Source organism: Cygnus atratus, chromosome 3 (assembly GCF_013377495.2).
Source record: "Cygnus atratus isolate AKBS03 ecotype Queensland, Australia chromosome 3, CAtr_DNAZoo_HiC_assembly, whole genome shotgun sequence".
Classification (NCBI taxonomy): Eukaryota; Metazoa; Chordata; class Aves; order Anseriformes; family Anatidae; genus Cygnus; species Cygnus atratus.
The window spans coordinates 49303242-49320454 of record NC_066364.1 but is presented as its reverse complement, the minus strand read 5'-3'; the positions used below and the strand labels follow the sequence as shown (position 1 = coordinate 49320454).

The following is a 17213-nucleotide window of genomic DNA, read 5'->3' as shown; positions in this document are numbered from 1 at the left end:
TTAAATGAAATATAAAAAACTGAGAGCTCTTCAAGAAAGAGAAGACCTTTTTGTGTGTGCATATGTGATAGAAACAGGTATGTTGCGATAGCAACAGGTAATCACCGTATTGGAGGAAAAAAAAAGAGAAATTCCCCTTTAAAAGTGTAGTATTTCTTTTTAAATCTAATGTCTAGGCATTTAAAATGAGCTTAAAAATGAATAAACTCTTACAGGGTCTCTGTGCTCGTAGGTATAGTGGTATAGGGGAAGTTTGACTCAAGCGGTATAGGGGAAGTGTGTCTGGAAAGTTGCCCAGCAGAAAAGGATAACCTGTTGGTTGACAGCTGGCTGAACGTGAGCCAGCAGTGTGCCCAGGTGGCCAAGAAGTCCAGTGGCATCCTGGCTTGCATCAGAAATAGTGTGGCCAGCAGGACGTGGGAAGTGATTGTCCCTTTATACGCAGCACTGCGGAGACCGCACCTCGAATACTATGTTGTTTTGGGCCCCTCACTACTAAAAGGATACTGAGTTGCTGGAACGCGTTCAAAGAATGAAAAAACTGATGAAGAGACTAGAAAACAAGACTTATGAGGAGCGACTGAGGGAATTGGGATTGTTTGGTCTTGAGAAGAGGATGCCGAGGGGAGACTTCATCACTCCCTACCACTACCTGAAAGAAGGTTACAGTGAGGAGGGTGTTGGTCTCTTTTGTCAGGTGACATGATGTGAAGACATGGCCTCAAGTTGCTCCAGGAGTGGGGTTAGATTGGATATCAGGAAAACTTTCTTCATGTTGAGGGTGTTTAAGTGTTGGAAGGAGCTGCCCAGGGAGGCGGTGGGGTCACCATCCCTGGAGATGTTTGGCACGTGCATGAGGCTCTAAGGGACATGGTTTAGTGAGGGACTTGGTAGGTCAGGTTGGTGGTTGGACTTCATGATCTTGAAGGTCGTTTCCAACCTAGGTGATTCTGTGATTAGACCAATTGATACTCATCTGAAAAAATTAGACACATTTACCTGCACAGCCCCTTCGCAGGTTTCCAGTGTCTTGGATTATTTGTTGTCCTTGTCTTGATTTGAAGGTTTTGGTGAATCTTACATAAATGTGGTAGTTCCTACATGTGACCTGGGGTGCCTTGTTTGGGCTTTAGCCTTTTCTAACTAGATAATTGGTACCCTGGTTGTAGCATTAACCCTTGACAGACGCAGAGAAGCTGTATTCTGGCATCACTTTTCTGTTCTCTTCCTTTACCAGTGTTCGCACATATTCTAAAATCTAAACTTTGTATTCAAACCAGAAGAAAAAAATCCAGGTTGGTTGAACTACTGATGCTATTAAATGAAACCTCGCCATTGTTGAGTTCCCTATTGGTTGCAGCTGAATTGATGATTTTTTTTCCATTTTCTAACTTATTTTCTTCAACAGTTTTATTAAAGAATGAGTCCTGTCTTCAAATGAAACGTTTTAGTTAATATGCATGGGAAAAGATGTTTCATTTCGAGAATCAAGGCTATTGTTCAATGAATTGTCTTATTGTCTTAAATTGTCTTAATATTCTTAAAGAATGTTTGCAAAATACAGAAACAAATACAGCAATGAGATTATTCTGCCTTAGAAAGGAAAGAATACACGAGCATTTGTGTTTAATCAGCCCTATCATTACATGAGCTTTATTGGCATCCTTTTGTACTTGCTCCTTGGCTACAGCACTGAAGTAGAGTGGGTCATGTAGGATTTTCTCAGATTTAGTTGCTGACCTATAAAGCTGTCACAGTCACAGGTTTTAAAACTGGGACATGGACAGACATACAAATATTCTATGTAACATATAACCAGTCAAGTCTCTGGACCTTCAGAAGTTTGTTGCTTTCCACGAGAGCCTTGCTTACGGATATTTTCTGTACAGCCAACCTCCTGAATGCTTATTCCATTGAGCTGTTTCACTAAGGAGGAAACCTTTTACCACAGATCATTTCTGAAACCTAATGACAGTGGAGGGAACTGTAGAAAATGGAACCCACCTTACAGGAATGGTTGTATCACTCTGGTAAATTCATTAGGATCCTTTTGAGACATCAGATTGGAAAACATTTAGTATCCAATGCAACCTTTTAGGTCCTCTGTGGCGCAGTTTTCAGTGGTTCTGGGACAAAACAAGTTAAAGTGGATACAGTATGTAGTTCAACTTTGGCTCAGGAGCAATGAAACAACTTAACCTCTTGATTATTAATTTAATGGGATTGAGAAAAGCAATTCTTAGAAAATTTTGTCTTTTTTTAAAAGAAATTTCATAACAAGTTCATTGTAATACAGCATTTTAAGAAATTCCTGTTGTGTTAGACGCGCACTAGAGTAATAATGCACTGTGGCTGAAAATTACAGAAGCAAAGCTTAAAACACATAATCACTAAAGGCCTACTTCTGAGGGGCAGTACTTCTTATGTGGAATACATTGATTCTAATATCATGTAATAATCATTAATCTTTGTTGGGGATCACAGACCAAAACCATTTGAAATGGCACCTGGTAGGGAAATTTCTAATTATTGCCACATATTTCCATAGTCATATCTGAAGTTTGTATTTGGTTGACTAACATGAACAATGTGGGAGATAAATACCAATTAGGGATGCTCGTATTGAAGAAGCTCTTAAACTTGCCAGAATTTAACAAGGTGTTCCTGCTAGAAGAATGCCACATGTGGTAAATGGTCACTGTAAATTATGAATGCTATTAATAAAAATAAAAAAAAAGAGGGGAGACTAGACAAATTTGGCAGAAAATCATTAACTGTGAGAATGGTTTCAATATGTGCCAAGGATGTGTTCAAGATCAGGTTACAAAGAAGTTAGACTGACAAAGAGAAGAGCCTGACCTGCCTGTGCTACAAGGCTATAAGGCCTTTTCCAGCTGTTTAATCTTCACTTACGGAAATGAAAGCTTCAGGTTTTCTATACTAAGTACTTTGAAGCTGCAGAGTATCTAGCAAGAAACCTAGAGGGTTGAGCCCCAGCACCATGACCTACTAGATGACTGGTTAGAGTGTTTTCATGCTTGACTTGTCTAGTAATGCCATCCTATAGTAAATAAAACACCAACTTGGGAGCTGTCAGTGTTTATTCAGATGTAACTTTCAGTTACTACAATGTCTGTTTTTTTTTTTTTTTTTTAAACTCTCAAAGGGTTTAAAATGTGCTCTCTGTATTAATCACAGAGTCAGGAGTGGGAATTCATTGCCACAGTGATAATTCTCTTGCACGGTTCATCTCATGAACAGACAGAATTTGCTGTGTCAGGTCAGGGACATTTCCTAGTTCAACTTTGCTGTCAACAGAATACTAGGTGTTTTTGTTGTTGTTGTTTTCAATTCTTCAAATGGAAAAGATCAGTCTGGACACAGCAGTTGCAAATAGAAGAATGAGCAGAGGCCCAGATTTTCCCTAACTATGACAGTAAGCACTGCAGAAAGTCAGGGTAACCAACGGGGTTGCAACCTCTTGGGCCTCTAGATAAGCCATCTCCAAAAGGGCTTGCTATCTAGTGTGAAAATGAGTCAATAGATGTTATTAAATTAACATGTTATTCTTCAAATAATAAATAATTTCCATACTGGAGTAGATAACTTATACCGACTGCCCAAGTAGGAGTTGTGATTAATATGCCATATTACCTGCTTCAGCAGATAAAATCTCAAGAGCTGGAGATCTTGTTTTCATGCAGATAAGGCTAATGAGAGAATCAAAGGAAGATAAAAGCCTTAGAAAGTGATGTAATGCATGGAGCAAGTTATATCCTGTTGAAACTGTAAAGTCTGAATATTTCATTACCACCCTTGACAGTAAAAGAAGTAGGTGGAAAGGCTTAGAAATTGGGACAGCCCTAAAAGCCCAAACTCCATACCTGTAATCTAATGGAAAGGGAACAGACATGTTTTTGCACAGAGTGTGTAATGACTCTTTCTTCATCCCTTATGATTTCATGAAGAGAGCTGTGCTTTCTCTTCTTCAGAAGACCACATTTCTCTTAGGTGGCATAATCTAAACAGCACCATTGACAGGAGGTGGGATTTTGGGTCTCAGGTTAATGGCAAGCAAGTAACAAAACCAAGAGACTTTTCTTGGTGCTCTCTTTGGTCTGAATCTAGTAAACCGAACTCCGGTTAGGTAATTTTTTTATCTATTAGATTTTAAAAATAGGAATAAATTGCTTTCTGTATTTATCCTATAATTTAATAAAATCCAAAAGGTTTCCCAGTGTCATCTATTTTAACCTCAACTATTAAGCAAGGTTCCAGTCTTTTATTCAGCAATGTTCATTACTCATCTATCTCAACGTCTTTTTCCAGAGTTATACCCCAGACACATTGCATTTGTCAATGTAGCAAATCCTTTTCTTCTTTCCTTTTTTTTTTCCTGCTAGTAACCTTTTTCTCACTGACAAATACACACTTTTGTTTTAAAATGCATAGTAAAGCACTTGGGTCATGCAGAACACTAAGATGGTGGTGATAGTAATAACTGCAGTGATTATATAAAACCTAGAGATTTTTTCTCCTGTGAATGAAGCTATTGTTCTTGTCCACAATATACTTAATTTTGAAAAGCATATTAATGAGAAATTTATGAAAAAGTGGTTGATACCTTCATAAAAGCATAGTAAATTATGCTGTTCTGTGTATGTGCATGAGATACAGATGAAACGGTTCCAGTGTTGTTCCAGTGGGAGTTAGTTGTCAAGTATGATTTTTTCTTTCTAATTTATTAATCACTCTTCTACTCTTAATTAAAATTAGGCTCTTTTTTTCTCCATTTAAAGTAGCTTACATTATTTGTCTATGCATGTGAATCATTGGCTCTTTTCCTTATTAGCATGTATTTAGTTATCAATTATCGGTTTAGAATTGTTCTGGAAAGTGATACAATTTTTAGTTCGTTGTATATTTATGGGGGATTAATGTTGTGGTTTGGATGGTCAGTTTAATGCCATTTAAGGTATGTTGTCAACAAATACCGCATAGGTTTCTGCCTTAACTGTGAATACATTAGGTGCTAGACTGCCAGCATACAACTTGAAACAGCATTTGGAGACTGTCTAATTTTGCTTGGGGAAAAAAAGCACCCGTCTCCCCAGATTTTATCCTTTTAAATTTATTATACTAATGTATTTTTAAAATACTATATGAAATCATACAGTGAGGCATTTTATCTTACTGTGATTAGACATATTTTTGAGAAACTGTACAGAAATGAATATCAGAGTGATGACGTGCAGTAAATTTACGTGAATGATCTTCTTTCTTCCTTAGATATTTGGGCAATTGGCTGCATATTTGCTGAACTGTTGACATCGGAACCTATATTTCACTGTCGTCAGGAGGACATCAAAACAAGTAATCCCTTTCATCACGATCAGCTAGATCGCATTTTCAGCGTAATGGGGTTCCCTGCAGGTAATTTATTTTCATTAAAGGTTCAGGCATAATGCTACTAGGTTGATTTTTTACCTAAAGGAAATGAGTAGTTGTTTGCATAGGTGTGAAGAAACTGTCAGTTTGATAGATCCGGAAATGCTGACGGTTATGGAACAATAGCACTGGCCAACAAACTTAAAGTCAAACATCCTCTGTAGTTATTTCTTCTTGTGTGTTACTTAACATTCACTTCCAGAACTGTAAATGCTTCTCCTCTTTTTTTCCCCCCACCAAAGATAAAGATTGGGAAGACATAAGAAAGATGCCAGAATATCCAACTCTTCAGAAAGATTTTAGGAGAACAACGTAAGTGATGATAAAACAACGTTTCAGTGAATGTAGGAGATAGGCAGAAATTGGCCCCTATTGTCTTGAAAATTTTTCAGGGGGGTGGGATTTTGGAGTGTTTGGGTTCCAAAGCTGTGACAGATGTTCCTGTTACGAATTAGGTGTTTTGCTTGAATGGTGTTCTCTCCCTCAGGAACTTGTTAAAAGCATCAGCTGAGTTGCCTCCTTATTTCTCTATAAGGGATCATTTTAAGTGCAATTTGATTTACGGCAGGCACAAACAAAGTTGATTTAACCTTAATAAGTTGTATTAGATGTTCGAGGTAACTTCATTCATTTTGTGTGAGAAGGAAGAGGGAAGCACTTCTTGGTCCTTTTGTCCAGCGTAGATCTGGTGACAGTAAAGTAGTGGCAGAAGTTTCTGTATGAAGGTCATGCGTTCAGTAGGTTGTGATGTAAAGCCTATCTGGGATCTGAGAATTTCCTTCTTTTAGCGTTGCCAGGGGCTTTGGCTAAATTAGTCAGTAGTGGTGGTGATAGATCAGAGGGTGTAAGGAGCAACATAGACTTCTGCTGTAATGCAAGGGGCAGGGATTTGGGAGTTTTGGGTTCTGTTTCCAGCTCTGCCATGGATTCATTAAGCTGGCTTTAGGCAAGATGTGAAGCTATCTGTGCACAAGGCTTCTTTCTTTTGAAAATGGCTGTACTTAACCTCTGGATTTGCAGATTCAGGGCCAGGCACAGGTCATACATAGTTGGGGCGTTTTCGAGCTTGGGAACTATAAGGACTGTGTGGTTTGCTGCAGGTTGAGGAGACAGAAAGGTTAACTTCTCTGCCAAATCTCAACTGGAAACAATAGCTTAACTGTTAGAAACTGCTGTACATGTTCTGTGGTGGAGTTGCTTTGGAAAACAAGTGTGAACTTCAAGTTGAGTTTCACTGTCATATGCCAATGTCAACAGCTTATCCATACACTATAAAAATCGAATGTTCTATGGAAATAATCTGCACACAGTTGATAATAATCCTATTAGTGAAAAGCATACGTAGTGTCAACTGCTTGATAAGTATCTGACGTATTTTCTGATAGTAGTTCTTTTTACAGTTCATGTATTAAAGGCTGGTGGTTTTGTGGTCACTTGGTATACTCCCATATTCTTAATGCTATATTATTTCAGAAATGTCTTCGTTTAACAATATTTTTCAGATATGCCAATAGTAGCCTCATAAAATACATGGAGAAACACAAAGTCAAGCCTGACAGCAAAGTTTTTCTTTTGGTAGGTACTAACTGAAAATCACTGTGATGACAGGAGTGAAATGCATTTCTAATGTTAATGTCTGTGTCTGTTCTATTACCTCATTCTACTGAACACTGATAAAAAACAAAGCTATTTATCACCAACTGGCTAGTTTTAAGATATGTTTTCTTCATTCACATTCATGCTGAGGGTGTGTTTAAACTGCTTGTACTCCAGATCTGAAGCTTTCATGTAATTATGATCTGCAAGGCACTTGTATACCCCGCCTCACCAAACCCGTGGTCCCACATGGTTTCAGAGAGCTAAAGAGCTCCCAAGAGTTCAAGACTTCTGTGAAATAAAGGGAAGAGGAAAGGAAAATAAAAATGCATGTTCGGGAACATCTTAAAGAATTTTTTTTTTTTTTTTGTGAAGGGAGGCATTCACATAGGAAGTGTGAGACTTCAAGAAAAAATAATTAAAATTTCTTAAACTCAGCTTTCTGGGCTAGAATTAGAATGATCTGGAGGAGAAGTCTAACTGAAGAGACTACAGTTACAAGAGACATCATTAATAAGCCCCTGAATTTCCCTGCTTTCCTACTAAAGGTGAAAGCCACCAGAAAGCCTGCTTTTGTGGAAGGGCAAAGAAGGAAATGGGCTGCTGACAGATTTTATGGCTAATTCATCAAGGCTGTGAATGCCAAGTTGAATCATCTGGGGTGGGTAGGCTGCTTTTCCAGGGGCGTATATTAACTAAATCTCTAGAGAATAAAAACTTACCAAAGGGTGTCAAAAATATATTAAAAAAACAAATAAGCTTTTCATGATGGAGAATTAGTGAGGAAGGGTTATTACAGGGTGATTAAACAGGTAGGTGTCTACCTATGTGTTCTGCTGTATAATCGTGAGCATGAGAACTGAGATTTCCTGAGGTCTCAGGAACATCATGAAGAAGACTTAGTTTGTTTAGCAAGGTAGGTTCTCTTCAGTCAATTTTTTCTCACTATTAATAATCAGGGATGAATAGGTATGGTTTAGTCATTGACCACAGAAGTGGAGGCTGGTCTCAAATAAGTGAGCCTCCCAGGGCTCTGCATGAGTGCCCAAGAGCATGGACAACTTTCTTGATAACTCATTTCTGCACTGAGGAGGTCCACGTACCTAAATTGCCTTAACCATTCTATAGCAAAGGGCCTCAGTAACTGCCTTATCTTGGGAAAGATTGTCAAACCAGCAGAGTTTGAAGGTAAGGTGCGCATTAGTCTTCCAAATTGAGAGATTAGAAATGCATCTAATTCTGAAGCAGACTCCCTGAAACTCGTTGTTCACGTCAAAGATAGTAATGTTATTTCTTGAGGTAACCTGCACCTTGCAAGATGACCTATAAGACATCTGCTTCGTTGGGCAAGACTTTGCACTAATATTTACAGAATGTGTGGCACGTACAGAATTGTTGAATATGGTACCAATTAGACCAGTTCAGGACAGCAAATGACCCTTGACAAAGAGGCAGATACTGTGCCACTCTGCTGACTGACACTGAATGTTCATGTCCACGTGAAAGGGAGAATGTTTTCTGTCCAGGGAGATGCATCTGTTCTTGCTGCTCTGGAAAAGTTACCAGCATTGTATTTATAGCTATCATGTCAGGCCAGCCAGAGTCTGGCAATCAGTGAGCTTGAGAGCTGCTGAGAAGTACGAGACTGATGAAGTCCAGTCTCACGGGCTCTCTATATCGTATCAGCAGTTGCTAACCTGAAAACAAATTGCATCCAGACTTTTTTTAAAATTCATTTTCTTAGAAGTAGCAGAAGCTACAGAAAACCAGACGAAGAAAGCTGTTTCAGAGTGGTATCATTGATAGGCAGGATGTCTCCCTTAGAGTGATGTTGTGTGTAGCATCACCTGGAATGGACAAACTCATTATATCCTCTGGGTTAGAGGGGAATGATTAAGATTGTGAGCAGATCTCTAAAAGGTTCTGGATATCTTTAGATTTTCTTTTATGGTACAATAACACTATCCTTAAATGAAAAAGAATACAAAACATATTTGGAGGCAGCCTTTGGTGAGGGTGAAATATGTCATTTTCTTTTGCTGGATTTCCAGAGTATTTTTGTTGGAGGCATCGAAGATAGTTTGAGCTACAATGCCGTTTACAGAAGGAATTTTATTTTCACTGTTAACTTGTATTAAGAGAGACTTACGTGACAGCATGACACTGTGCAATACAATCTGAGCACCCAAATTTCCCACAGTGAGTTTATCAGAATGTGATAAATGACTAGAAAGGGTATGTTATCCCTATAATTCCTGTTTAATACTACTAATATATTATAATCCTCTTTTATAGCCTGCTGCATTCAGCAGCATTCTAGCTAATAAATTTGTTACTGCCTTCCTCCTAGTAAGGAAAAAAGGTTACTAGGAAGGGTATGTTCCTTCTCTTTCTCATCTCAAAACCAATTAGAGTAGGACTGGGACCTGTGTGCTCTGACTCTGAAATTTTGCTGGTTAGAGAGATGAAGATTTATTGTTTATGGCTGAAAGTGATATGGAGAGTCTGGTCATATTCAGTCTCTTCTGACACGCTTTTCCTGTTGTGTCAGTGCTGTAGAACAGTATAAAAGTTGTGTGTGTGTCACAGCACAGTTATTTAGAAATTATGCTTTATGAACCTGTAATAGCTGAATTTAATGTTACTTTAGGACAGTGGTTTGGCCTTAGCAATTAATACCGCCTGCTACACTTAGCCGTTTCTTACGTGAGAGCCATTCACAGCCATAGCATTTTGTGGCTCTTGGGAATATGCATTTCTAGTTCTTGGGTACTTAACAAGAAATGTTAATTTAGGCTTGTCTGGAAAAGCCGCAGATAATTTAACATTTGTATAAATTGTATGTTTGAAAAGTGATAGTTTGATAAGCTTTTTGCTATTTCTAATGTTGTTTACAGCTTCAGAAACTTCTTACTATGGACCCTACAAAGAGAATTACCTCAGAGCAGGCTTTGCAGGACCCTTACTTCCAAGAGGATCCTCTGCCTACATCAGAGTATGTATTCCCTCTTCTGTGCTTTTCAGGAAGGTCTACTTTCTGCTAAATGCCAGTCCCTGTTATGAGATGACAGCTGAAAAATTCACAGGTGCCCACCCGTGTCCACAAGATGTAGTAGCTCAGGCATGCTCAGTAGAAACAGTGTAGAGCTGCAATGTCTTTATCTACTGGTGACAGAACTGAGTGGTCATGGGCAACAACTCTCTGTTGCACTGGTGTTGTAATTCTGAATGTGCTATCAAAGCCAGTGACAGTATTATGACAGTATTTAGAGAATTCATCTCTGCCCTGTTCTGTTCTACCTCACAGAGCCCTGCTCTGTGTTACTTCGTTTCATTGCCTCTCTCCCTAGGACTAGGACTGTTCTCTGATCTACAGCCTGTTCCCATGCCCTTTTGTGTCGGGTCATAACAGTATGAGGAGAGAAAAGGGATCAATGACTACCACAAGTCCCACAGGTTCCTTGTTCAAGGGTCTTGAGAGTACAAATTTTGTATATCTGTATATTTTACTGTCATGACACGTTCAAATGATAGATGCAGTTGCTACTGGCAGACTTTCCCCTTCTAGTTTCTCTTCCCAGTTTTCAGAAGGATTATGATCTGTAGGAGCTGAATGCACAGAGACTTCCACCTTTGCTTTCACTGCTTCCTCAGCAAGCAGGGAACAAACACTGAAAGGAGGGAACAGTTGCTGGAGCACAAATGAAGTTGAGCTGAAACTAGTTTTTTTTCCTTCATTTTTTTTCCTCTGATTAGATAAGTCAAAACACTACTTAGCACCTGGATTAGGCACTGTTGAGACACTTCAAAAAAAATGCCACGTTGATTGTATCGTATTCTAAATGCCTTCAGCAATTCTGAATGCTGGCACAGAAGTATAAGAAATTGATACTGGTCAGCATCCACCAGTAATTTTCTACGTAGCATTTACATTATGCAGTTGTACACAGGCCTATAGCTCTGCAGGGATTACAGGATAACATTATGATAAAGTATCTGCCATAAACATAAAGGAATGTTCCAAATCCTATTAGCCAGGCGAATTTAAAAGCTGTCTTTTCCCTCTGCGCAAGACCTGAGAAGCAAATTGAACATAACTCAGTAGTTGCGATTGGCAAATATATTTAAAATTGTTGTAAGTCGAGTAGGGGCTTACAAGGCAATAACTCTCATTGGATCAGGCTCTTTATTCAGTGAGCCGTGCATGCTCCAACCAGGTGTTGTGGAACATCTGGCTGCTGTGACACTGTATTTTGCCATCGGAATCAACAAGTGGTTGCTGTGGCATTTGGGCATGTTCAACCATGCCATGATTTCTAAATGATGGTCTCGTGCCAACAGCAAAGAGATAAGACATTATGATCAGCATCTAGCTGCTGGTATCTGCTGCTTGGGTGTTCAGTGCCACTCGCTTGTGGAAACAGGAATCATGAAATAAAAGAAATTAAATTGTGTTATATCTGTATTTTTAATATAGCATTAAGTAAACGTACGTCATATGTATTTTGTCATATGTATTTATTGTGTGTTTACTGTGTTCCAGTGTATTTGCTGGCTGTCAGATTCCGTATCCTAAACGAGAATTCCTTAATGAAGATGAACCTGAAGAGAAAGGGGATAAGGTATAATAAACTTTTTTTTTAAGTGTGCAGTAAGGAAGAGTTATGGCGCTACCAAATGAAAACAAATAAATGTGAACAGTTAAGCAAAAATGTGTTTTCCAGGCAAGTCTGTCTTAAAACCACTTTCCAGTGAGATTAAAAGTATCAGATGACTTCGGGGTGTCTTGGGTGGTATCCCCAGCCATTTGCCCTGACCTGCAGGGAATGAGCTGGCTGAGTTCTGTCAGCAGTTGCCTGTTTTCAGCTGCCATCATTCCAGGAGGACCTTGCCTACCTCGTCCTGCACAATGAAAATACACTGCGATCGCAGGAAAAGAATGGCATTTCCATTGTATGAATGGCATGCATCCAGCCATTTGAAAGGAGATGGTTGTCAGGGTCTCAAATAAATAGTGGCAGCCTGCTTCTGGCACTACATCAGAACATTTCATCCATCTGCACGCCGTTTCCTGATCGTGTTTTAAGGGCCCTCAGACAAAAGAGTTTTAAGGAGCATGAACTGTTCTGTAGTGACAATCCACTCTGAATACCCTCTTTCCCATAGTCCCTTAGACACGAGCAAGAGCTTGTTTGTGTGCGTAGTAAGTTTTGGTGTGTTTGCAACTTATCTGAGTTCAGCCGTGCTACGTGACAGCAGTGGTTGTCCCATCATGATGTGAAGGCTGAACAATACTGCTATAGTGTGTGATGGACCAGCTTGGTATTTTTTCTTAAGAGTATACAATACCAATTGTAAGGTATATACCAATACCAATTGTAAGGTATAGCTAGCAAAATGTGAAGAAAACAACCATAATGTGAAGAAAACAACCATAAACTGTAATTATCTGAGGGCTGCTAGAGGACTGTTAAGGTTTTGAGAAACTTTTTGACTACGTGCTTCTCTTTTCAGATTTTCTTTGTAGCATGAGAAACTAGCTAAGTTTAAAAGTGTGCCTATTGTGATGCATTTCAGAGAGCAGATTTTGTTTTCAGAACAGAAATTGTGGATTCTTCTGTACTGAGAACAAGTGGTAATGTCCTGGATTTTTTTGTCCAGATAGTTATTCAAAAAGAGGAAACTGAAAGACCTAAGCAAAAATACAATCAAAGTCATGATACTGATTTGATTGTAATTTAGTTACTGGTGTTGCTCTAACTCGCACAACTTTAAAAATAAGAACAAGCCTTATGAATTAAAATTACTCTGGATTTTGTTTAGGCAGTGTATTTAAAAGTAAATATCTGTCTTTTCCATGGGAGTATTGGGAAGAAAAAACAATGGAATGTTTATATTTAAAACAGCCATTATATAAACAATCTTTGAGATCGCTGGGGACAGTCACGTATTTATGCACACTCCAAATAAAAGTTTTTCAGACTGTGTAGGTAATTTAAGTTAGGCATTACTCATTGAATCTGTTCTCACGGTGTAGAAAATGCGAAGGTAAAGAATATCCTGAAAACTGGATCTGTTCCATGCTTTGTTTCTTTCTGATGATGTTGCAAGTGAAAGGACTTATTTATTTATTTATGATACAGTTAGTTTCTGATCTTTTTTTAAAACAAAAGCCCTTGTATAGCCTTAGGAAATATAGAGGAGTTCTCTCTGTTTGTTTATTTGGAACTCACATCTTAATTGAATAATCTTTAACATAAGCATCCTTTCTTCACCGTGGCTAATTGTTAGTCAGCAAAGCTAAGCTGAGTGTTTGTAAAACAAAATGAAAGGATTCTTCCCTCATTAAAATTCTGTCAGGATCGGAATTTAATTTTGGCAACATGCGTCCGAGAGACGGCACATGGTCATATGTTGCTAACTTTAGACCTTGTATAGTGTTTGTTTAAGAACCACCATGAAATAAACCGACCTGTGGATATTTTTGCTGTTGTGAGCTGTGTCCATGTGTTAAAGTGGTGCAGTTAGGCAACAGCCAGAATGCAATAGAGTAGATCTCAGTCTCTACCAAGGCAGTAGAAGTGGTAGCTGCATGGAAGAGCAAGCTATTAAGGTAAACTTTGTGCTAATGTCCGAAGTGCCAAATATTAGACCCATGACGAACCGTGGTGCTTAATTGTGAGAGTTCCTGCTGTATTTTTTTTACAGTTAACAAAACTGCAGTTTTTCAGCTCTCACAGTAGCAACCATCTCACTCGCATCCCAACATCCCTATGAAAACACGAATCTCAGAATATAGCACAAACACTGCCTTAGTTATTGGTGCTTGTTTGTATAAGTGAAGCCCAAACCATGATTTAAAAGACAAATTGCTTCTTAACAAAGTTTATGACAAGCTAGCGTGACGTAAACTTTTAAGAGTTTAAATCTCCCTGGAAGCAGAATCCAACTGGGATGGGATTTGAGGACTACTCATGGTAGGATATATTACTGTTCCTGCTAAATGTGGAATGGAAATACAAGACATCTCTAAGTCCTTGGAGATGCAAGGCTTCTTTGTAATCTTAAATAAATATATCATTGCAAATTTGATTTGAATGTACCTTGGGAAACTGTGGTGGTGAATGTCGCAGTTACAGATGTTTATGTCATTTGTCTGAGGTAACAAAATGCCTTCTCGTGATGGAGAGCACCAATTTTGTGCTAGTGGCAATTGATTGTTGTGATTTCCGAGAAAGTGATAATGTGAGGTTTTGATAAAAGGCTGCCAAACCAAAGCCTTGAAAATTTTGTAAGCAGATATTCTGTGGAAAAGACTGTCCTGAAATGTTCCATACTACCAGGCAGTATAGTGTGTGTCTGTCTGGGGGATGTTACTTAACTGTAAGGCTTTTTAATTCAAGCCATGAAAACTGTAGGGTTTTTCATGATGAGCAAGCTACGTATCTCACACTTGGAGCGAAATTGCTTTTCTTTGCTCTTCTCTTACTTGCTCTGTGGAGGAGCCCTCCCTAGTGCTTGCAAGCACGCAAATGGGTGGGTTTCCTTCTAAGTGTCTGATCGTGGAGGGCAGAGATGCACTCTGCTGGTTTTCTAATGCTCTTTTCTGTATGTAGCCCTCAGAAGCCTTCTGAGTATGGTGTCATTTGCTCTTATGATTCCTTTATTAACTTTTTTTTCCCTTCTGTGACACCTTTCTCTTGTCTCTCTTCCTGTTAGGCCACTGTATCATCTTAACTCTCTGGCTTCTCTTCCTTTGCTATTTTTTGCTTGTTCTTACCAGATTCGTCTTTCATCTGTGGCCTCCTCTTTTGTCGTCAGCTGGTTCTCTCTGGTCGATTTTCACTTTCTGCAACTTCAATAAGATTTTATGACCCCCTACCTAGGCACCACGCTGGACTGCATTCCCAGTGTACCGCTTTTTCCAAGGTGCTTTTAAACACACTGGAGAGCAAAAGGGGTATGACACTACGCTGGTTCTGCCACAAAATTTCCTCACAACCTGAAAGAAATTATGTAATTTCTCCAGTCTCGGTTTGCTTACCTTTTTGGCAATACCGCTGCCAGCCTCCTTCGGATTATTTGCATTATTGCATTATTGTGTCATCTGTGAAAATTGGAAAAGTGGTTTTGATTCTGGGTGAATGGGGCTATTGAAGCACTTAGAATAATTTACTGTGGTTCACCACATCTGCCACTGAGCACTAGTGAAATTTTGGGGTTTTTTGATTCAGCTCATTAGGTGATTACTGCGTTATAAATAGCTGCTTCCACCCTCCTCTCTGTTATTCAGGGCTGAGTGCTTGGCTAGCTGCAGAAATCACCAGACTCTCATTCCAGTTTTAGTCAAGCTTGCTCTGTTCACAAAACAAAACCACAACAAAAAATAAAGGTGAACCACAAGCGGAATACCCCCATTTGAGGCGTGAAAGCCTTGCTGTGCTTTGCCGGTGAGCAGCTGGGCCTGCCCCATCGGCACGGCACCACCCGGCTCGGTGACCCCATCACGGTCACGGAGGAAATAACGGCGTGGTGTCTCTTCTTCCCCCTAGAATCAGCAGCAGCAGAACCAACATCAGCAGCAAACAGCACCTCAGCAGCAGCCGCAGGCCGCGCCGCAGCCACCGCAGCAGCAGCAGCAAAACAGCACCCAAACCAACGGGACGGCCGGGGGCGCGGGCGCGGGCGCCGGGGGCGCAGGCGCAGGACTCCAGCACAGCCAGGACTCCAGCCTCAACCAGGTGCCTCCAAACAAGAAACCACGCATAGGGCCTTCAGGCACTAACTCAGGCGGGCCTGTCATGCCTTCAGATTATCAGGTACCTCTCGAGCTTTTGCCGCTTCCGATAGAGCCAAAATGTCATTTTCTCCCTTCCCCGCTGCAAGAACAAATTGTGTTTTAATGATTTTTTTCTTGTAACCTGAGCAGGCATGCTCTGATACATTAGATAAAAATGCAGGCTTAAAGCCTATTAGGGCAGTAAAAAGGTTTTGTGCTATGGTGAGTAATTTTCAATTGAATATGAGTTATATTTGCTGCACCCTGTAAAGGATTGAGGACTAGTCCACTCCAGGAAAGCACTTAAACACGTGCTTAAGTTTCTTTGAAAGTAATCATACTGAAACCAGTGGAACTATTTCATGAATGTAAATGCTGCATTAGATCAAGCTCAGAATACTTGGCTCTTGGCAAAATTAAATCCTGTGTGAAAGCAAAATTAGAGCCAGGCTTTTCCATTTGATTTCTGCTTCATTCTACCTCATATCACCAAACGTATGGAATAATTCTGTAGTTTATTCTAATATTTTGTTAAATCTAATTCTAAAGTTAAAGAGAAAATGCATGTTAGCACAGGAGTGATGTTTTGGTTCATCAGTATGATTCATGCTGAAGCAGGGCATAAACATGCATTATTTCTAATGTGACCATTGAATGGATTTCATGTTTTCCAGTGCAGTAACATTCTTTAGTAAAAGCAGTATCACTGAGGTTTTTTTTGACTTGCATACTTGTCTATGCTTACTAAAATATTTTCCACTGAAAAAGTGACTTGCACTAAATGTACAAAATGTTGATTTAACCATGCTCTTCAATACTTGTGAATATATGCTCACTAGAACAGTAATAAGTTGGAAGTAGAATAATAGAAAGGTAGCTAGTAAAGGTATATTTTGACAGATGTTAGGGATTCTCTCTGCTTCAAGAGGACACAACCTTGGAGAATGCTGTTCAGGCTACTTTAAACTTAAATAAGCAGATGAATTTAAAAAGAAAAAGCAGCTCTGGAATTGCTTTGACTTACCCATGCAGACCTCCTCCACACACAATTGATTTCTCAGTGCCAGACATCTTTCTCTCATTTCTGTTTTACTCTTAATTACAAATGATCATGAAGGCATTGAGGGCAACTTAAGGGTAAAGACAACAAGGTTGGGTTTTTTGTTGTTTTATTTTTTGTTTTGAAAACTTCCAGACAGCCTTGAGGTCTGGACAGATCACTACAGCTGTCTGACCACACAGTATTTATGGCTGGCCTGTTTTGGTCTGTATTTTGAGGACTGGTGTGCTGTGTTTGATGATGTCCATTATAGAATCCTTACAGAGCTCTCTGAAATGTTGGCAGGCTTCCCACTTACAAGTTTTTAGCAGTCTAAATTCCATTTTTTGA

The 17213-nt window shown here is 39.4% G+C and overlaps 1 protein-coding gene across 3 annotated transcripts in view; it reads left to right on the top strand.

The window, feature by feature from the left end:
* Nucleotides 1–17213, top strand: part of CDK19 (cyclin dependent kinase 19) — a 127058-nt gene that overhangs the window by 103211 nt on the left and 6634 nt on the right. For all 3 annotated transcript variants that reach the window (XM_035564833.2, XM_050709864.1, XM_050709865.1), the window contains exons 7-12: nucleotides 5290–5433; nucleotides 5691–5760; nucleotides 6951–7023; nucleotides 9942–10039; nucleotides 11588–11666; nucleotides 15597–15863. In XM_035564833.2, coding sequence (XP_035420726.1) covers nucleotides 5290–5433; nucleotides 5691–5760; nucleotides 6951–7023; nucleotides 9942–10039; nucleotides 11588–11666; nucleotides 15597–15863 — 731 coding nt within the window. The remainder of the gene's footprint in view (nucleotides 1–5289; nucleotides 5434–5690; nucleotides 5761–6950; nucleotides 7024–9941; nucleotides 10040–11587; nucleotides 11667–15596; nucleotides 15864–17213) is intronic.